Here is a 23,461-nt window from a genome sequence, read left to right on the forward strand (position 1 = left end):
TACATCTGTCATTCCTCAATTTGAATTTGTGCCCTCTCAGGTGATTATTCTGAGCAAGAAGAAGAATCCCATCAGCATTGAGCATGCTCAAACCATTCAAGGCTTTATACACCTCTATCAGATCACCTCGCTGGTGCCTAGTCTCCAGACACTGTAATTTGCAAAACTTAAGCCTTTCTTCGTAAGAGCACCTCTTTGTTCCATTCACTAATCTTGTTGCCCTTCTCTGTACTCGTTCCAGCAGCTCTACATCCTTCTTGAAATTAAGCCTCCAGACCTGTATACAGCACTCTAGGTGGCCTGACCATTGCCTTATACAAGGGAATAATCACCTCCTTATCCCTGCTAGAAAAATTCCTATATATCATTGACAATACACCATGAGTTACTCTTGCAGCCCATCTGTACTGCTCAGAGATCTGCCTGCACAACCACCCCCAGGTCCCTTTCATTCTCTACCACTGTCAGTGTAGAACCACAGAGTTGATACGTTGCTCTGGGGTTGCTGTTTCCCATATGTAGTACTTTACATTTGTCAATGTTAAACTTCATTTGCCACCTCTCAGCCCATCTCCTCAACCTTTCCAGATCCTGTTGCAGCAGCATAGTGTCAGTAGTGTCCTTGACAACCCTGCCAACCTTCTTATCGTCTGCAAACTTGGACATTAAGCTTGATATACCATCATCAATATCATTTATAAATACAGAAAACAATAATGGACCCAACACTGAACCCTGAGGGACTCCACTGATAACATTAGTCCACGATGAGCAGTGTCCATTGATTACCACTCTCTGTCTTCTCTCACTCAACCACCCCTTTATCCATAGCAGCAATTTGCCTCCAATGCCACACTGCTCCAATTTGTGCAGCAGTCTTCCATGTGCAACAGTATCAAAAGCCTTTCTAAGATCCAAGTATATAATATCAAAGTTGTTCCCTACATCCAGTTCTTTTGTGACTGCATCATAGTATCCAATCGAATTAGTCAGGCAAGACTTCCCCTTAACAAAACCATGCTGTGTCCGAACTATAACTGACATTTTGTCTAGATGATCCTGCAGTGCTTCTTTAACCAGTGCCTCCATTAATTTTCCTGGAACAGAAGTTATACTCACAGGTCTATAATTACTTGTGTCAGCCTTTGATCCTCCTTTGTGAACTGGGGTCACATTTGCACATCTCTGTGGGTACCTCCCCTGAGTCCAAGGAAGCTCTCATAATTATAGCTAAGGGTTTGCCTACTTCCTTTGCTGCCTCCTTTAATATAATTGGATAGATCCCATCCACCCCGGGTGCCTTTTTTATGTTTATCCTCAACAATTTCTCCTCCACTTTCCTTTCAGTGATTACAAAATCATCTGGCTCACTGCCAGAGTTTACTTCGCCTCTGGCATTTCCCTTCCTGAATAACTCCTTGTGCATGAATGTAGATGCAAAATACTTGTTTAGTTTGTTAGCCACCTGAGCAGGATCATCAACAGTTGAACCATTAGTATCCATAGGATAGATTCATTCCATGATTCATTCTTTTCCTTCTAGAGTTTACATAGGTAAAGAACTCTTTACTGTTTTTCTTTGCATCCCTTGCCAAGGATTTCTCGTAATCTGCCTTCGCCTGCCTAGCCTCCTTTGTAACTTGGTTACAGATCAACTTGTATCTATCATAGGCTTCTGTGTCACATGTTAATTTGTATGTATCCCATGCCTTTTTCTTCTCTGCCATATGTCTCATTAGTTCATCTGACATCCATTTAGGCCTAAACCTTGAACAATATTTCTTAGTTGGTATGAAAAGCCTAGTAGCTTTCAAGATAAGTTCTTTGAATGCTTCCCATTTTGAATTTGCTGTTGGTAACATCATCAGTCGATCCCACTGTATAGAATTTAAATACTGTCTCAGTCCATCGTAGTCGCCTTTACGAAAGCAATAACCCTTCCCTTTACCCCTAATGGTAGTTACCTCTTTGTGTAAATCCCACTTCATCACACTGTGATCACTGCCACCTAGTGGTTCATTCATCTGCAGATTCTTAATGCATGAAGAATCACTACTGATAATCAAATCAAGAGTATTACTCCCTCTATTTGCCTTCTGAACATGCTGATGTAGAAAACAATCATCCAATAAATCCACAAAAGCCTAGCTAGTGTGTGAGTGACCATCACACAAATTCCAGTCAATATCTGGGAAATTAAAATCCCCCATTATAAGACTCTGATTTGCTGGCCCACTCTATTTCTCTGTACAGTTTCTTATTATACTCATCAGAGTCATTAGGCCTATAGCACACTCTTACTCTCAATTTTGATCTTCCAATGCTTATGTCACACCAAACTGACTCGACACTGCAATGTCCAGCGATGTCGGCTGGCTTCATTTCCTGGATTTTGTGTTACTTAACTAATAGCATAACCCCTCCTCCCTTCCTATCCTGTCTATCCTTACTTTAGATGTTGTACTCCCCAAATTCCAGTTCTGCATTCCTTATATCTGTGTGACACCACATCTCTGATATCCCAACAATATCTGCCTTTGATGTTTTGAGCAACACCTCAAATTCATCAAATTTATTTACTAAACTCCTAGCATTGGTGTACACGCAAGTATACATGCACCTGTTTCTATTCTTAGCTGCCCTAACACAACCCATGTTTACTTGTACTGCAATTACTCCCAGCAGTCTGAAATATCTTGCATCTTGTTTTTCAGGCTTCTGTTCATTCCAGTAGACGCAGTGCAAGAATCTCTTTCACCTCTGCCAGTGGCTACTGTTAATCTGTTAGTCTTTGTCTCCCTCCAAGCTAGCAGTTTTCCGACCCACCTAACACTGCCTCGATAGCATCAGCAAATATTCTTGCACCCTTTCTATTTAAGTGTATCCCATCCCTGTAGAAGCAGTCTCTCCTGTTAACAAGTACAGTCCAGGCTGAAAAAAATTCTACCCCTTGAGCCTTGCGCAATCTTTCCAGGGCCGAATTGATCGACACGGCTCTCATTATATACGCCCTCCTATCATGTATGGGCAGAATTGCAGACACTTTCAAATTCAACCCTAATTCACAGCTTTTTTTTCAACATTGACCTGTACTTGTTAAGTAACTCTGCCGGTCTCCTACTCGTGATATCATTAGTGTCAACGTGTACAACTATATCACCTTTTGTTATCTTAAAAAATGATATCCGCTCTACGTCATCAACCTTTGTCCCTGGCAGACATACCCTGGTCCTGTTCCACCTATCCTTTTTTACAAAGCATGTTCCCCATTTCCCTGACAATAGAGTCACTTACTGTATTTCTCTTACTGTATGGTCAAGGTAGGCCCAACACAATGTCAGTGATATGAAAATTATTAAGGTAAAAATAAGGATAAGGCTAAAAATATAATAAAGTGTTTCAGAGTGGGAAAAGGTTTTTGAAATATATGTAGACATTTAAGTAAATTTGGAAAAATATTTTGGTGCTGGAATTTTGTGGAAATTAGAAGAATTAAAATAAATAGGAACAAGCACATGGTATAGGGTGAGGTATTAAATTGAGGATGGGGAAGGGATAAAGGCATAGTTAAATAAAGACGAAAATGGCGATTGAATGAGGATAGTTGGAACATTCGTATCACCCTGGTATTGCACTAATAGCTCTACGAACGGGAAGAAAGGTAGAAATATAAAGTAGAAAGGTAAAAAGTATAGAAAAAGTTATTAAAACATACTGAGCTAGCTGGCTGAGTGGTCAGGAGTGGGAGTGCAGTAGCACACGCTCTTTGAGTAAACCGGGGTTCAAGCCCCTGACTGCTGAATACGGTCGATCTGCCAACCCGCACTGGACCAGCGTAGCAGATTATGGTCCATTTCCCTCAGCGTGAATTGTTGAGGAGGCTTCCATCCTGCAGTGGGTTGATAATGGCTGCACTTTACCTTTTTTTTAACTGAGCTAGCTGGGGTTGTAAAGCCCAACCTTTTAGTAAGAGTCCTGACTTTGTAAGTGTTAGTATAAAAAGGAAATGAATACCAAATGCTTGTACTGCAGGTGAAAAACAGGCAAAAAATATGTAAGTCAAAACAGGCCTAGAAACAAACCGAAACCAAAAGAATGAAAGTCTACCCATTCTTCCCTGGAACAAAGGTTAAACTAACAGGTCTATAATTATCTCTGTCATCCTTCGGAACCCCCTTTGTGAATTGTAGATACATTTGCACATCTCTAGTCCATGGGGACCTCCTCTAAGGATGCTCTCATAATTATGGCTAAGGGTTTGCTAACTTCCCTCGCTGCATCCTTCATTATAACTGGATAGATTCCATCTGCCCCAGGTGCCTTTTTTTATGTTTAACTTCAACAATTTCTCCTCCACTTTGCTCTCCGTTATTACAAAATTATTTAGCACCCTATTAGAGTTTAGTAAACTTCTGTCCTCCCTTCCTTACAGAATTCCTCATGTGTGAATGTAAATGCAAAATACTAATTCAGTTTGTCAGCAGTCTAAGCAGGATCATCAACAGCCGAACCACTAACATCAAGTGGACCAATCTGATTCTTCCCTTTCCTTCTAATTCTCGTTACCTTAAAGGACTTTAGGACCCTAATAACAGATTAGTGGAGATTTAAGATACTAAGAGATGTAAAGAAGTCTTTCTTATTTTTCTTTTGCATCCTTTGCCGAGGATTTCTTGTAATCAGCCTTCACTTGCCTAACCTCCTTTGTGACTTGATTACAGACTAACTTATATCTGCCATAGGCTTCTGTGTCACCTGATAATTTTTATGCATCCAACACATTTTTCTTCTCTGCTACAAGCTTTATTTGTTCATCTGACATTCAATTAGGTCTAAATCTTGAACAGTATTTCTTAGTAGCTTCCAAGATTAATTGAAAAGCCTAGTAGCTTCCAAGATTAATTCCTTGAAGGCTTCCCATTTAGAATTCGCTATTTTTAACATCATCAGTTGATCCCACTGTATAAAATTTAAAAACTGTCTGAGACCACTGTAGTCACCTTTACGAAAACAAAAACCCTTCCCATTACCATTGATGGTAGTTACTTTTTTTTAATAAATCCCACATCAGTAAGCTGTGATCACATTGCTAGTGTGTGAGTGACCAATCCACTAGTTCCAGTCAATATCTGGAAAGTTAAAATCCCCCATTACAAGACATTGATTTACTGGCCCACTCTATTTCTCTGCACAATTGTTTGTTGTACTCATCAGTCATTAGGCCTGTAACACACTCCTACTCTCATTTTCCCATTCCCAGTGCTTATGTCACACCAAAATGACTCAACATTGCACTGTGCACCCATATCTACTGCTTGCACTTCCTAATTGATGTTACCAACAGATTGTCAGATTTTAAGGGGGTTAAAGAGCATTTTTTTTTCGTGGGTGGATTGATGATATTAAATGAACATGATCTGACCATTTGTTGAATAAATATAGCACCATACCAAAAAATGCTGCCATTTAGACCAGATTGTGTATGTTTCTGTAATTCTGCCCAGACATGAGAAGGAATTGTGCACTGAAAGCCTTATATAACCGAGCTGATGTTGCTGATGAATTGAATAAGTACTTCACATCCGTCTTTACTGATGAAAGAATCTTTATGGTGAGGAGAGGCTGGGCCATATGAGATTAGTGATTTCGAAATTACAGATGACTGTTTATTAGAAAAACCTTCGAGCCTAAAGGCAAGAAAGACTCCCAGAGTTGATGGCACATACCCAGTAATTTTGAGGAAGATGACTAAAGAGTGTATGAAACCAGTGAAGTTAATTATGAGGGAACCTTTAGACTCAGGAGGGATTCCTTTGGATTGGAGGAGTGCCTATGTATTGCCAATTCATAAAGGTGGTTCTAAGAGTGAAGTCTGTAACTGCAGACTTCATTGGTGGTAGGGAAAGTCTTAGAGGCAATGGTTAAGAGTGCAATCCAGGGACATTTTGAAAGAAATGGCATTCTGAAGGACACAACATGGCTTTGTTAAGGGAAAATTATGTTTAACTACTGTTACTGCTAAAGTGACAGTAGTTAAACATGTATTACTTCTAAAGTGTTGGAACAGTGAAAACAAAACTCTGGACAGTTGAGCTTAAGAAAATCTAGTGGGTCGATAAATGTGTTGGCAGTAACCTAGCTTGTTTTAGCATTCAGCAGTATCACATTAGGATTTTGCAAAAATTTTAACACATACTACAATGCTCGAGTTGAACAATTCTAACATCTTCATTTTTTTTAATTTTTATTATTTTTTTAAAATTTTATATATGGGTGTGAGAAGAGAGATTTATTCCGTCTTTTTTTACATAGATTACAATATTAAACAGCAAATAATATCCCAAAACACTCTTTTTCTTGTGGATATGTGCAGTTATTCATTATAAACAATATGACACTTAATATAACATACATCAAACTGTGTGACTGTAAATAGATGTAAAAATGAAACTTAATAATCTTGTTATCATATGCAAAGAATTTATTAAATTTTTCCACAGCACAATTGCTATATTCCTCATGTTAACTAAATTAATGTATTAATAACCTATTCACAAATGTCTGCCACAGTGAAACTAAATAATTCTTATTCAAAATGAGAATTAAGGAAATTCTGCCGCATGTTAACTGAGTATCTGACTAATTTTCCCTGATTAATTAATAATATGTTCTGTACTAGTGTGGATACTTCCAATGAGATTGACGAGATTTTACTGTACATTGAGTTGTTGTGCATTGCACTACTTCATAGAATTCTATTTAGATAATTACAAGTATAAAGATTGTTTAGACAGAGGTTGTGGGGGGGACATAATAAATATGAATAATTGACATGGATATTGGCATTCATATTATTTTGATAGGCATTCAATGGCATCTTCCTAAAATGCTAATTGTATAACCTAAAAATAGTACTGCACAAATTGGGCTTGTTTTCTATATAGAAATACTTAATGGCATCAATCCCATATTGTGGAAGCAAAATTAACCACTGATTGCCTCCATTTTTTAGTAAAAATTAGATGTACTGCCCCATTCAAATTATATTGCTATTTATTTTAAGTATATAATATTAGCCACACTGGTTTCAATCCAGTTTGTGGTCTCGTCAGTGGGTAAGTAGCCAGCATGAAGATCTGAACAACCCAGTGGTGAAACACATAATAAATGAGATGCAAGATTGTATAGCAAGTGTGTGTGTAAAATAAATAAATTCAGTGAAACACCCTAATGCTATGAAAAATATTTTAAACATTATTTTACAAGTCATAGTAGTCTCATTTTGTATATAGTAATGAGTAAACTGGGTTGCTATACTTAACATATTGAAATCACATTGTGGATAGACTTTACCAAGAGTTACCTACTTTCCTGCTGATGAGATCTCAGAGAGAGCCGAAGCTATGTAATGGGTAATGGCATATACCTTACATAAATAGTGATGTATTTCTGCATTGGAGTCGTCCTTTTTTTTTTTTTAAAGAGTGGTTCAAAATAAATGCAACTTGCAAAGGGCCTCAACAGTGTGAGATTGATTTAAGTAGCAAGCCTAGTTTGCTTACTGCTGTCACCAATTGAGGCTGTGCCCTACTTGTGTAATATCATTTTATCTCTCTCTTAGCATGAAACATTTGCCCTAAATTTACTTGAGTAATCATATAGTCATAAAATGCTTTATGTAAACTGATTATTAAGTGTTGTATCTTCAACTTTACTAAATTTCCTTAACCTGCAATGCATATTTACTAATACTTTTGTACAGTTAAACTAAAAACAATATTTTTTTGACAAGTTTTATCCATATTTATTTTATTTTTAAATATATAAATATATCAATAAAGTTTCTTTGTACATGTCAAAATTTTATTTAGGCATATTATTTATTGTTCTCTCTCTTTCTCCCCCCACCAACTTGCTTAGGAAATAAAGAAGAAAAATGAAGAACTTCAGAATAAATTTGGCTATTGTATTATTGATGGTCATAAACAAAAGATTGGTAACTTCAAAATAGAACCACCGGGACTGTTTCGAGGGCGTGGTAACCATCCCAAAATGGGATTGTTGAAAAGGAGGATTCAGCCAGAAGATGTCATAATAAATATTGGCAGGCATGGCTCATTTTTTAACCTATATACAATTTAAATTTAGTTTTAGTATTAATAAAGGCAAATTGATGCAAGGAAGTCAGACTTAGCACCAGCCATAAGGTGGAGGGACTCTCACCTGATTTTTTTAAGCTGTCTGTCCACCTCTTTCTTTTATTTACATAAGCTCTCTAGTTTTACAAGATTAAGTGAAAAGTTATTTCAACAGTTATTGGCTATATGGCTAAAAGGAAATTTTCTTATTTCCAGTGTGCAGCTATCTGTGTTTAACTATAATTAGGTGTTTTATGCATATCAGCATTTTTTTTTAAGAAACAAGCTTCTTGTGTTCCTTCTTTTTAATGTATTATTTTATTTAACTACATTCTTGTTTATTAGCAGAATCTGTTCTGTACATGGTAAATACAGAAGAGTGCCAGCTGAGCACAGTTTAGGATTTGCCATGTTCACGTTAGGTGATGCTTAAGTATTACAGCTTTCAACAACATTGGTATATTAAAAAGAATAAAGAAATCTTTCCTGTTTTTCTAATATACACTTCGTGGTCACTGTATTAGATACACTCTCCTTTTCATGAAATGGAGTGCTCCTTTAGTAACAGCATTATATTTATACCATGCATTATAAAGCAGATGTACAGATACATTGGGATACTGTACAATTGTAATTTGGCATGAGAATGGGAAAGATGGAAGGCTTTGAACATGGCATGCCATGGCAGTCTGAAAAATAGAAATGAAAAATAAATGAAACAGTGGCAATAAAAATGAGAAGGATCACCATCCTGCTGAAAAAAGTAGTTGTCTGAGTCTTCCTTTAAGTGAGGAATTAAGGTGATGGATCATCATAGTGGTAGCAGCCATAAATAAAGACATGCTGGAGAATGTATGGCAGGAATTCATTTATCAACTTGATGCATGCCATGTGACGAGAGCTCATTGAAAGTGTTTATAACTTTAAGGTATGAAACTTTGAAATTTTTTTCTGATGATTGGTGCACATTACATGATTGCAATTCACTGGTTACTTCACAATAAACACATGAAACTGTCTCGTTCTTTTTCAGTTGCCCTGTATACATGTTTTTGGTATTATTATTAGTAGTAGTGGCAAATGATGCAAGAAAGCAAGCTTATACAGCATCAGCAAAAAAGAAAAAAAACTTCCCACATAACCTGTACAATCCCTCTAATAATTTTCATAGTTCTTCCTTAAATTTATTCAAATTTCCCACTTCCACAGCACTAGATGGAAGTTTGTTCCAACAATCAACTGGCCTCTAAGCTGAAAGAAAATTTCTCCACATCTATCTTGCAACTATCCTTCCTCAGTTCAAATTTGCCCCTTTGTGTGCTTAGAAAGAAGGATGCCATCACCATTTAGCTTACCAATCCATTCAGTCTTAAACACCTCAATCAGTTTCCAGATACTGCAATTTGCAGAACTGAATCCTTTCTTGGTAAGAGTACTGTTTTGTTGCCATTCTCTGCTCTCGTTCCATTGAATCAACATCCTTTCTAAAATTAGGCTTCCAGATCTGTATGCAGTACTCAAAATGATTACACAACAGGATAATCATTTCCTTATTCCTGCTGGCAAAATTCCTGTACATCATGTACAAACCCAGATGAGCTGGCCTGTCTGCACTGTTTAGAGAACTTCACATCTGACTGCATGGTTATCCCCAGGTCTTTTTCATTTTCCACTATCCTGTGTCGCAGCACACAATTGGTAGCCCGTGACCACCGCATATCCCCGGAGCAATATGGCCTTAGTTGCTAATGCTCCTAAAAACCAAATAACAAACAAACACAGTTGGTATGTTTTTTGAGGTTTCGTCTTTTTGTCAGCTGTGCACCATTAGGGATTAATGATGCATAGCTGATGAAAAGCCAGTGACGATGAGGATGCATGCCCATCACCCAGTGAGAAGCTAGTGAGCTTCAAAATAGCTGTCCTGGTGGTTTCTCAGATGTTTAATTCTACAGAGGATTAAACTATTCTGGTGATTCTATACAATTTAAAAAGATAGCAACTCAGGCAGATCTTTGGATAATGGTACACTGCTCGACAAAATTGACAGAATACATAGAAAATGTGTAATCATGCAGCTTGCAATAAAGCAGGAAAAAATTTGGTGGTGTACCATAGAATAATGATGAAATGAGGACATATCAAGAAACTTGGGACATTTATAGGGGTTGTATAAGAATTATCAAAAAGGTCACATTACAGAGGTTTGAAAATATGGTCACATGATGTCAGTACTGCGTACGATCCCCCCCCCCCTCCAATGGCTAAACAGTCCTGACAGTGGTAAACCATGCTCGATATAAGGATGTCTATAAGATTCTGTGGCAACAAATCCCATTCTTCCACCAGTGCAGATCTTAGCTCATTAAGTGACTGAAGAGTTGACTGTCAGTGTGCAATGCAACCCCCACGGTTATGCTCGATTGGATTTAAGTCTGGTGATTGGGCCATGGCAGTCGTTGGATATCTTCAGTTTCAAGATATTCCTCCACCACTTGAACTCTATGTGCAGTGGCATTGTTGTGTATGAAAACCACGCCCCTAACTGGGCTAGCCACACCCCTAAAAATTCGCACATAGGGTTCGAGGATCTGTTCTTGGAACCTTTGTGCAGTTACAGTATCTCTATCAAAAACATGAAAAGGGGTGCAGCCATTGATCATTATTCCACCCCACGAGAACACTAGGCGCATCCGTAGCCAGGTGGGAAGGAGCAGCAGTGCGTAGCACACACTTCTTGATTAGACCGTGGTTCGAGCCCGTCACCACCAAATACGGAGGATGCGGAAAGGTCAGGGAATGACCACCGCATTTCCTGGAGCAATATGGCCTTAGTTGCTAATGCTCCTAAAAAAAACCAAATAACAATAATGAGAACACTGCCTCCACCATAAGTATCCCTTTCTCTGATGTTGGAGGGATTGTACTCCATTCCTCATTGTCTCCAGATGAAATAACATTTGGAATCTGTTTGTAGGCTAAAACCAGGCTCATCAGAGAACAGAACTGTACCCCGTTTGTTCGAGCTTCAAATCACATGGTCTTGGCACAAATTTCAATGAGCTCTGCAGGGGTTTGGGGTTAATGGGATACAAGCCACTGCCTTCTTTGCATAGAGTCCACTTGAATTGCACCTTCTTAAAACAGTCCGGTTGGAAAGATTTCACCTGTGGCCACAGTCATAGGTGAAAGTTTATGACAGGACATTGTAGGGGTCTGTCTTGTCGTTAGAACCAGATAGCAGTCTGTTCTGGTTGACTAGCCCTCAGGTGACCTTGGCCAGCTCTTCTTGTAAGGTTGCTGTCTCCTGAAACTGCTTCCATAGTGTTGAGATGACACTATGTGACACATTAAGCCAATGTGCCACCTGCATCTGTACTGCCCAGCTTCAAGTCACCCAGTGGCCCTCCATCTCAAACAATGATTTGGCATCACGAGTACTGGAGATACAATTACTCCACTAAGCAAGCCAAAAATACAGGAATGAAGTGATATGGTTGCAACCTGCGTTTTTATAGGAATGAATGTGTGGCTCTGTAAGATGGTTGATCAATTTCTGTTCGATACTTGGAATTTGCATGCTAGGATGCTTGAGTCTAGGAAAGTTTATCACCCGCAATTAATCACTAGCAGTTCACCGTTTATCGCATAAACAATTTATAGCCTACAAATGATCGCTAGCATATTTTATCGCCAGGCAATACATATAATTTATATAAATTTATTGGTCATTTTAAATTGAAAATAAGGTTTTTCTATAGGTGTTATTTAAGAATTAAGTGCAGCTAAAAAATGGAAGTTATATGCTAGGTATACATTTCTTAGAAATACATACCATTGTAGGTCTTTAATTTAATTGACTGTTATTTTCCAAAATTGGAATTAGGTAGGTAGGTACCTATTTAATCCCTTTAACTTAAGTAGCATGTTTTAGGGGAGTGGGGGTAGGGCGTGGTGATTAGGGAGGTACTTATATGTTTATTTTTCATCCTTTTGAGTTTGTGAACACATCATGTCGGTGGAATTTTTGAAATCAGAAAAAGGAAAACCAAAATTGTGCTTTAGTGGACATTTGTTTTATAAAGACAGGCAAAACGAAACAAAAATTCATTGGAAGTGTCAAAATTACCGTAAAACTAAATGTGCCGCTTGAGTTACTACGGTAGATAACACCATCGTTAAAACATGGAAGGAGCACAATCATTGTGGAGATGCAGCAGGAGTTGAGGCAGCACAACTTCTTGATACCATTCAAACTTATGCAGAAACAACAAATAATACGCCTCATAGTATTATTTCAAATGTTTCGAGAACCTGTAGCCAAGCAGCAGCTTCCAAGTGTAGATACAGTGAAACGAACGATCCGAAATATAAGAAATCGAAATTTTGATGGCCCAGTTCCTCCAACGCATCGTAGAGACATAGTTTTTACAGAAGAATATAAAACATCATGCAATGGAGAATTTTTCTACAATTTGATTCTGGACCCGAGGACAATCGTATGTTAATTTTCAGTACGAAAAGAAATTTGCAGTTGTTAGCGCGAAGTGAACACTGTTATGCTGATGGGACTTTCAAAACTGTTCCCTTTTTTATACGTGGATTCAAGGACAAAATATCGCTTCCATTAGTCTCTGCATTATTGCCTAACAAGTCTGAGGAAACGTATGTATCTCTACTACAGCAGCGGAAAGTATTGGAACCGGCTATGCCCCCACAATCAATAACTATAGATTTTGAGACGGCGATGATGAATGCTGCTTGCAGAAGAGTTTTTCCTGATGCTTCGCAACGGGGTTGTTTTTTCCACTTTTCACAATGTATTTTTCGTTCCATTCAGAATAATGGATTGAAACAACGTTATGAAACTGATGCTAATTTTCCTTTAAATATGTGAATTTTGGCAGCAATTGCATTTGTGCCCACTCCTATTGTGATGGTCGTTTTTGAACATTTGTGTGAAAATGGTGTTTTTCCTCCAGTATCGCAAGAAGTTGTTGATTATTTTGAGGATACATGGATTGAACGCCTAACCAGACAACATCTTCGTTGACCACCGAAGTATTCCCATGAAATGTGGAACATACACCAGCTTGCTCTTGAAGGATTACCAAGAACGAATAATTCTGTTCAAGGGTGGCATAGAAGATTTGAGGAACAAGTCGCTACTTATTATCCCAACATTTGGAAATTTATTGATTGCATTAAAAAAGAACAAAGTATTAACGAAATGCGCATTGAACAATATTTAAGTGGAAGTGATCCGGGCAGCAAAAAAAAAAGAAGTATCGCGATTATGATGAACAAATTAAAAGGCTTCGAAATCTTTCAAAGGATTTCGAAAGTTGCTCGTGCACGGCTATTAGCTTTCATCTTTCTTCATTTAATTTATTTTAATTAAGCAACCATAGAATGGAAGGTGCACTTTCCTTTCTTAGCAAAATTTTTATAGCCCATAACTTAGTTTATAAACCCATAATCCCCGTAAGTTATTAGAATCCTATAACCACTATGTATGTGGTAAAACTTTCCACCAGCTAAGCGGATTACTATGAGGTGAGTGCTGAAAATTAAGCCAAGCTATACATAAGATCTAGTTATTACAATACAGCACATAAGGACTCCTTAAAAATCAAGAGTCAATATTTCCATACATGTGTTTTTTTTATTTCCGTACTATTCCCTCATAGTTCATAGAATTCTAAAAAAATTTCCTGGGGATCATATGTAGGCTATAAATTGTTTATATGATAAACTGACATGGCGGTAAACTGCTGGCGATAAATTTTCCGGACCCTGGGATGCTTATTATATAAAATATTTGTCTTCTGCAACACTCTTCACAATAAAATATTCATGAAAAACATTTTGTTCTGTCAATTTTGTCGAGCAGTGTATTTGTTCCTAAGTTGAGCATAAACTTAATCCTTAGCACAGCATGCTTGATCTTCAGCGAGTCAGAATCAAATGCAGGTAAAATGTGTGAATTTTGGCTTAATGTCAACTACTTTGTTGAAATATCCCTGCAATCCTTTAGTGTTATATAAATTTTATTGTATCCCCTTCTGAATGTTTGACTGTCTCAGTGTTGACATTCAGCTTAGGCTTTATACTGTTTTCCACCACCATATTTAATATTTTGTGCATATTTTATCAAAATAAATTATTTTTAATCATAAGAGATGCTTATTTTATAGCGATGCACCTGTACCTAAACCACCAGAGGGACATAAGTGGAAGGAAGTACGCCATGATTGTTGTGTGTCATGGCTTGCCTCTTGGACAGAGAATATCCTTGGTCAAAACAAGTACATAATGTTAAATCCAAGCTCCAAACTAAAGGTGAGTATTTAAGCAAGACTTGAATATATGCTTTAAACTTGCTGTTGAGTATAATTTTGAAAATTATGTTGGTTGTACATAGTTATTGTGTAATCTGGACAAAAATATGAATTATTTTAAAATGATATTAGCAGTACAAAGTTGCAGCAGTTCTTGGAATTTCTTCAACGATATATTATAAATTTTGTCTTTGGTCAAGTGAATATGGATTTTTTTTTTTTTGTGAATTTTATGAGTATTGCAATAATTTTTGTAGAACAGACATTTGGCAGAAACTGAATACCTGTGTCACAGAGAGGGGAGAGAGAGAGAATTTGCAAGAAAGAACTAATTAATTAACCTGATATCCCTCTTGAATAGTCTCAGAGCCTTTTGGGATGCCATCCTAAATGTGTGAACATTTCCAAGGTATGGTGAATTTGAGATTTATATCAATAACTGTTTAGAAGTTTTGCTGAGACCCACAGAAAACCAAGTTTTTTGATGCAGAGAAAGCAGTATTTGAGGTGCTTATGTCAAACTTCACTGTTAAGATTAGAAGTCAGAATGATCTCTGTAAAGATGTGTATTTGTCTAGAAATCAGTGTTGTTGAAGGGGACCCAGAACAGCAGATTCCTTTTTGTGAGAATTAAGACAATGCTAAGTTTTAGAAGGATTGAAATTAACAAAGTTTTCTTTGCTGCACTGAAGGATTACATGGAGATTAGCAATTTAAGAAATTGATAGTGGATAATTGATAATTTAAAGCCATTTGTGCAGAGCAAGCTTTGTCAGAATGGATTGTAGAATGTAGTGTGCTATCATTGTCATCCTTTTGAGAGAAACTGGCTGGATGTGAGCAAACTTCCATGCAAAAAAAAAAGAAAGAAAAGAAAAGAGTATAAGAAGGCAAGACAAAACAGGAGCAGGCTCTTGAGCAGAGGTAGAATAGAAAAAAAAAATCATTCTTGTCATCAGGAATGTTCAGAATTTTTTTAATATCCTTGTATTAGAAGACTGTGGAGGAATTGAGTTGTAATAAATGCAAGTGTTAGAGAAAAAATAAGATGATATTTGGTCAGCTTTATCTTTAGATGAGGATGTAACAAAACCATCTGGTGTGGCAGAGGTAGGCATATGGACAGAAAGAAGTTGCAGCCAGTAGCTTTGGCTACTGAGTGCAACAAGTGCTCAGACACTGCTCAGATTATTCACTGGCACTGTCTGAGCAAAAATTGGAATCAGAAGGTTTAAAACAGTAATCCAAACAAGGGAAAGAGACTTTGACAGAATGGAGTAAGAAGGTTGTAAGCCAGGAGAGACTCCAGTATAGGAAGTGCTGACCAGGAATGTCACAATCTCCATTATTCTGACATTCCTTGTCAGACATGCACAAATATTATCTTTGAAGTAAAAGGAATTGTAGTGTGAATCATTAGAGCAATTAAGATGAGTGGAGGTTGATACCAACAATAATTGAAATTTTGTAGATTACAGATGGAAATGGATGTGAGACCACATATTTGTAAAATGAATGAGTAAGTTTAGATCTTATCACAGAAGTCTGTTCTATTAGTTTAATGTTTGGGATGAGCTTTTGTATAATTAAGGTAAAAAGTTTTGGCAGTTTTTGATAGAGATAGAGGCTTGTATAAATTTATGAAATTTTTGGATATTGCATACACACAATAAGAATATATGCAATGCCTTGACATAACATGGCCTTCGCTGTGTTCCATGCATTCACATTACTCAGACATCCTCCACTCAGTAGTTGGCATAGCATAGAGGACAAGTTTATACACTTGCCTATATAAATGTCTCTTCGACAGTTATCAGTAGGTTTTCTCTTGTGACTATCTAGCAGCTGGTCTGTGAAAACAGTTTGAAAGCTGTAACCTTTGAAATGTAAGGAATAGTGCATCTTGCCATGATACCAAACATAACCTCAAAAGATATGATGCGTACTGATGAAGAAAAAAGGGGCAATGTTGGAGCTTTTTCTGGAGACCGAAAATGGTTTTCACTACTTCATGCTTCTAATTGCAAAATGGTGTGGTATTGCACCAGGTGATGAGTTCATCTACCACCTAGTATTCTAGCAGGTTTGGTCTGGGGACTGTCTAGTAGCTGGTCTGTGGAAACAGTTTGAAAGCTGTAACCTTTGAAATGTAAGGAATAGTGCACCTTGACAATACTAAACACAACGTCAAAAGATATTATGCATACTACATGAAGAAAAAATGGGGAAGTGTTGGAGCTTTTTCTGGAGACCGAAAATGGTTTTCAGTACTACATGCTTCTAATGTGCAAAGCAGTGGTATTGCGCCAAGTGATGAGTTCATCTACCACCTAGTATTCTAGCAACACAAGTGGGTCAGCCATTCCTTTGTATGATGTGGGTGCAAAATCTCAGTCACTGCTTATGTTTGGTGTCTTCGAACTAATTTACTGCAGGCTGTGCAGTACATTGTGCTGAAACAGAAAAGATCCCTCCCGATACTGTTTCCACAGCAGAATTGTCCATGTACCACATGGCATTCATTGTTCCTGGACAATGACCAATGGTCCAAACCAAAACCACAGAAACATCCCGGACAATGATAGCAACTCTGCCAAACTTCATAGTTGGGATGACACACACTGGTAAATAACATTGTTTGGGTGTGTGATTGGAACAACCATCAGATTGTAAAAACAAGTACCATGATTTGTCTCCATAACACAGCTTACTAACCACGAACACACTTGTACAGACATTGTTACGAAGAATTGCACACTAGTCAAGTTAATGTACATTATGTGGTCATTATAGCCTTAGCAGCTTATGTGCCATTAAGCCTCCAGAACAACAACAACAACATTATGTGGTGTGATATCTGTGTGCTCCAGCTCTTCCATAAAATTAGTTGCAGTGTAGTTTCCTACATATTGCCCTTGTACTACTATCAGTTCTTGTCGCCTCCCTAAGTTCCTGATTGACAGGTTTGATGAAGCCTGATAATCTGTGTACCATTCTTCTAAGTATCCTCTTTCCATCAGTTCTGTAGTCTGCTGGAATGTTTCCTAATACAGGCATATCTCGATTAACGAATAGGATGCGTTCCACGAAATTACTTCGTTAAATGGAACTTTGTTTTCAGAGGTAAAAATACTATGGCCAGAATAGGGATACGTTCCTACTTAAAGAAAATGAAAAGCTTTTTTTCGAACAAAGAAAAGTTTTATTAAATAAACAGTCAACTCATTTCCTTTAGTTTGTCTGGAAACTTATTTGCAGCTTCTCCTGTTAATTTTACACTATGAATCCTGGCCTGTTTTTTAAATTTCTCGAACCAACCACGAGAAGCCCCAAAAGTTTCTGTAATTTCTTCAGTTTGTTTAGATTTCAGGTGATTAAACAAAAATAATGCTTTTTCTAAAATTGGACTCCCTAAGCGAGTTAATTTTTCCGCTGTAACATCTGTACAATTCTGAGCAGACTGTTTTATTTTTTCTGATTGACTTAGTATGGTTGTTAAAGTTGATTACACTAATTCTAAAGAATGTGCCACATTGGATTCTCTTTCGCCGCTTTCAACACGTACGATATTTAGTTTAGTTTCCAAAGAAATTGCTTTTCTTTTCTTTGATTCTGACATTTTAACTAAAAAAAAAATATTTCTATTAAAATTTACGAAATCTACGTTATGTAATGCTATCAAAGAACCTATGTCAATTATTGCAATGCACAACACTGAAACACACCCTGTGAAGTGTAAACGACTAAATTAGGCGAATGATGTGCAAAACTGTTATAACAGACACACCCACAGCTCGGGAGTATGTAGTGAGTCGCCGTCAGTCACCAATCGGATGATTGTCAGGCATATTGGCCTTAAATTGGAATATTTTTTATGTTAAATGGGGCTTGAAATTGCGGACTTCGTTATATCGAAGCTTCATTATCAGTGGTAACGTTAACTGAGGTATGACTGTATAGTGTAGTACTGTATATAGTAGCATCATGGTGTTTCCATTTAGTGATTACATCAGCCACCACTGATCTAGGGAATTAAGTTTTTCTGAAATGACACAAACAGATAGATTACTAGTATGTCAGCCTCTGTTGACCCCCTGTTGAAAGTCATTAAGCACAGTGCCTTGACTCATCTAATGTATTTTGCTGATGTTTATTTTTAACATGAACACAATTGCTTTTATATCTGTTCTTGACATATGGGTGACGGCAGTGGTTCACTCTTCCTATATTTCTATTAAAATTTACGAAATCTACGTTATGTAATGCTATCAAAGAACCTATGTCAATTATTGCAATGCACAACACTGAAACACACCCTGTGAAGTGTAAACGACTAAATTAGGCGAATGACGTGCAAAACTGTTATAACAGACACACCCACAGCTCGGGAGTATGTAGTGAGTCGCCGTCAGTCACCAATCGGATGATTGTCAGGCATATTGGCCTTAAATTGGAATATTTTTTATGTTAAATGGGGCTTGAAATTGCGGACTTCGTTATATCGAAGCTTCATTATCAGCGGTAACGTTAACTGAGGTATGACTGTATAGTGTAGTACTGTATATAGTAGCATCATGGTGTTTCCATTTAGTGATTACATCAGCCACCACTGATCTAGGGAATTAAGTTTTTCTGAAATGACACAAACAGATAGATTACTAGTATGTCAGCCTCTGTTGACCCCCTGTTGAAAGTCATTAAGCACAGTGCCTTGACTCATCTAATGTATTTTGCTGATGTTTATTTTTAACATGAACACAATTGCTTTTATATCTGTTCTTGACATATGGGTGACGGCAGTGGTTCACTCTTCCTAAATGCCGGATATGTCTGAACATTTTTGGCATCATTTCCGGAATAACAACCAACTGTGGACAGTAAAAGGTGGTGGATAAATGTGGCTGTCGCATATTGTTTCAGCCAACCGATAGTGTATATTTCTCAGTTTGTTTTTCAATATGTATTTCTTATTTTTTGAACAAGGTCTCTTCTTTTAACTCAGTTAATGTGCAAAGCTGCATGCATGGGATATCTGTAAGAATTCAAAATTTAGCCATTTTAAATTGATAAACAGTTTGTCACTTAATATTACTGATAAGACAATTTGTTTTATTGTTTGATGATATAATTTTAGGGTGAAAAGGATATGCAGAAATATATAATAGCCCAGCAGTTAAAACATCATGTAGGAAGAATAAGAGAAGAATATCAGCGTGACTGGCTGTCAAAAGAAATGAAACTTAGGCAAAGAGCAGTTGCACTGTATTTCATTGATAAGGTAATGTTTTTCCATTTCATTAGATTCAAACATTAACTAACTATTTATATTAATAGCATTGGTGAATAAATTATAATTTTTTCTTTTTTTGAATGAAAGATTTTCTTTGTAAAATAAACCATGATAACTACAATGTAAGTATCCATTATTATGTGGCACATATATTTTGGGAAATAAGCAAAGTTAAGAGCATAGCTCTTACAACATGCATGACTCTGAAGTCACTTTAAAAAGTGAAGTATTGGTAACCTCGTATACCTGTGAATTTACTTGTGTCCATATTTCACACATACTCCTTCTGTTTCTTTGTTATGGAAGAAATTTTGTTTCTAATAATATTGGAAATAAAATGTGGAACAAAATGTAGATGAAGAAAACCAGTACATATTTGCATACATTTCCATGAAAAAATCCATCTCATCACTGGTTAAGGCAACTGTAATTGGTATACTCAGACTGTTATACATTAAGAAGTGTCGCTGTGGCCCTGAGTAACATACTGAACATTAGTATGCTGTAAAATTGAGCCCATATGCTGCCTCAAAAATGCCTGACCTATTAACTGTTGTGCTGATATATCATCAGCTGCAATACAATGTTATAGTGTTAAAATGTGTTGCAGTGAAGTTGTAAGTTGACTGCAGTGAGTTTATTTGAACATAAGCATAATTTTTTTTTTTTTAAGTTAGTAGTAAATGAAATTTATAGACATCTTTTTTTTTTTTTTTTTTTTTTTTTGTGGCATTTATGGGTAATAAAAAAAATAAATTTATGTCCTAAAACAAAGTGTGGTTTGAGCTGGTGGCAAACAGAAAATACACTGTTATTACTTATGGAACAAATGATTCATTTACATTACAGCTTATTCACAATAGTGATAAAGTTGAAATATGTTTAGGACAGATCCAGGATATGAAATGTTTCTGCCATTTTCCTGTGTTGTTATTAAGCAGAGAAGTTGTGAGCTCATCAAGGGGAGAAGTTGTGAGCTCATATTAGTAATCCTCATTTCCATTCTGGAAATGAGGATTACTAATATGTTCTCCTTTCTCTATGTATACACATGCACTTTGTATGGGTATACCTTAGTTACGGTTATGGGTATACCTTAATGAAAGTATATGGACAAATGACACAGAAGAATATAATAATATTAAATTCATATTTAATATACAGTTGGTAATCATGCAAATAAAATACTTATAAAGGAGCATTCAACCAGAATAAAAATCTCAGGAAACAGCTAACAGTCAAGCATAACACAGCAAAAACACTGTGGTATTAGGTATAAACAAAACAAATAACTTTTCTAATCATAAAATAATAATAAAAAAAACCTAGTAAGCATATGTAAACTGTGCATTGTGTCTTGGTTTATTTATTTCTTAATAATATGACTAGGAACAACTTTTTCAAAAATTGTTTCATAAAATTTGATAAAGAAAGTTTATAATATGACTTAATACATTTTTTAACTCATAACCAGTTGTGCCAGTGCATTTTGATGAGCTAGAGTTACCAATTTTAATCTTATAAATCAAAAATTGTTCACTTTTTGATGCCTGCTTTATTTTCACTCTGTTTTGAATGCAACTTGAAAAATCCATTCTTTTATATTAAAAACATTTAAAAAAAAAATTTTTTTTCATCTCTCTTATTTGGGAGTTTTGATTGTTATCTCCCTTGTTATCTCGACTGACACTGAGACAGTGATATATTAATTTGAAAACCTGCATGCTTCAATAATTGGACACCAGAAGTCAGAGAGTGCAACAGTTGGGACGCACTGCCATAAAATGTAAAGGGTGCACTTCAATAATTGGATGTGAACGATGCCATTAATTATTTTAAATTCTTGTTTTTAAGCACGTACACACACACACACACACACACACACACACACACACACACACACACACACACACACACACACACACACACACAAACACACAATTATCAAGGAAGGGGTAACTTGATCCTGCAGTTTTCCTGCTTGTGCAATAACTGCCAAATATTTCTGGAGTGGAGAAACCAAATAAAACACTTTTGTTGAAAGGTATTGGAAGTTTTAGCTGTTCAGACCAAGCAGAAAATGAGAGAAAATCACGGTTAGTTTTAAGGACATGCTGAAAAGTAATGCTGCTGCTGGTTTTTTTTTTTTTTTTTTTTTTTTTTTTTAATTTCCAAAATGGTTCAGCATAGTTGTGTTGACCAAAGCAGCATCACTATATTCCCCCCCCCACCCCACCAGTAGTAGTAAATTTTCATGATTTTGTTAACAGTAGTGTATTAACAGTAAAGCAATGGTATATATTGTTAATTAATGATATACTGTCAGTGCAGTGTATCATCAACAAAACCCCATGAACTGTCCTAGCAGCTCATCTGTACTGCTTAGACAACTCTATTCCTGACTACACAATTGCCCTCAGGTATTTTTCATTCTCGGCTACCTTCGAGTGTGGTACAACACAGTTGGTATGTTCTTCTGAAATTACTGCTACCCATATGCAGTATCTTATATTTGTCAATGTTAAACTTTAATCCCTGCTTCTCAGCAGCCCATCTGCCTAAATTTTTTAGATCTTGTTGCAGTAGCATACCATGGTTATCATTATTAACCACCCTGGCAATCTTTGTATCACTTAAAACTTAAACATTAAGCCTACTATGCCTTTATTAGTATAATTAATAAATACTGAAAACAATGTGTCTAGTGTTGAATCTGGGAACTTTCCACCTAATAACATTAGTCTAAAAAGAGCAGTGTCCATTGATAACCACTCTCCTGACTTCCTCCCCTCCCCCACACTAAACATCTCCTTATCCTTATTAGTAGCTTGCATCTAATGCCACACTGTCCAATTTGTACAGCAGCAGCCTTTCGTGTGAGACAGTATCAAAAGTTTTTCTGAAATGTAAGTATATGAGGTCAAAATTATTTTTTGCAGTCAATTTCTTTATTACTGCACCATAGTATTGGATCGATTATTCAGATATGATCACCCCTAAAATTCCATACCATGGTTACTGTATAATTGCATTCCTTACTAGATGGTCCTGCACTATCTCTTTAACCAGTGACTCCATTATTCCATGAAACAGACATCAAGCCTAGAGATCTGTAATTACTCATTTCACCCTTTGATCTCCCTTTGTGAATTGGCAATACATTTGTACACCTCCAGTTCATAGGGACCTCTCCTGAATCCAAGGATGCTCTCAAGGTTTGCTGCTCACCTCCTAAGGTGCCTTATTTACTTTTGGCTGCAATTTCTCTTCTCTTCTATTTTCCTCCTAGTTATCACAAAATCATTTAGCTTCCTGCTAGAATTAGATCATCCCCATCCTCATCCCTAAAAAAATTGCTCAGGTGAAAATGTGGATGCAAAATATTTCTTTCAGTTTGTCAACAACCTGAACAGTATAGTCAACATTTGCACCATTTGTATCTAGTGACCAATGTGATTCATCCCTTTCTTTCTAGTATTAACTTAAGTAAAGAAGTTTTTGCAACTTTTCTTTGCCAAAGCCTTCTCATAATTCTGCATTAGCTTACCTAATCATGTTCACGACTTTATTGCAGATTAGTTTATACTTATGTAGGTTTCTGTATCCACTGATAATTTATACACATTTCATGTATTTTCGTTCTCTGCCATTTGAGTCTAAGTATTGATCAGTATCTCTTAGTTAGTATA

General features: G+C 36.6%; 1 protein-coding gene across 1 annotated transcript in view; it reads left to right on the forward strand.

Moving 5' to 3' along the window:
• LOC150082804 (DNA topoisomerase I, mitochondrial-like) overlaps nt 1-23,461 on the forward strand; it is a 214,617-nt gene that overhangs the window by 149,584 nt on the left and 41,572 nt on the right. The window contains exons 8-10 of the mRNA XM_090378288.1: nt 7,921-8,108; nt 14,336-14,480; nt 19,617-19,760. Of these exons, the coding sequence (XP_090234414.1) occupies nt 7,921-8,108; nt 14,336-14,480; nt 19,617-19,760 (477 nt within the window). The remainder of the gene's footprint in view (nt 1-7,920; nt 8,109-14,335; nt 14,481-19,616; nt 19,761-23,461) is intronic.

This window comes from Mastigoproctus giganteus, chromosome 7 (assembly GCF_048544385.1).
Source record: "Mastigoproctus giganteus isolate SK-2022 chromosome 7, ASM4854438v1, whole genome shotgun sequence".
NCBI classification, from domain to species: Eukaryota; Metazoa; Arthropoda; class Arachnida; order Uropygi; family Thelyphonidae; genus Mastigoproctus; species Mastigoproctus giganteus.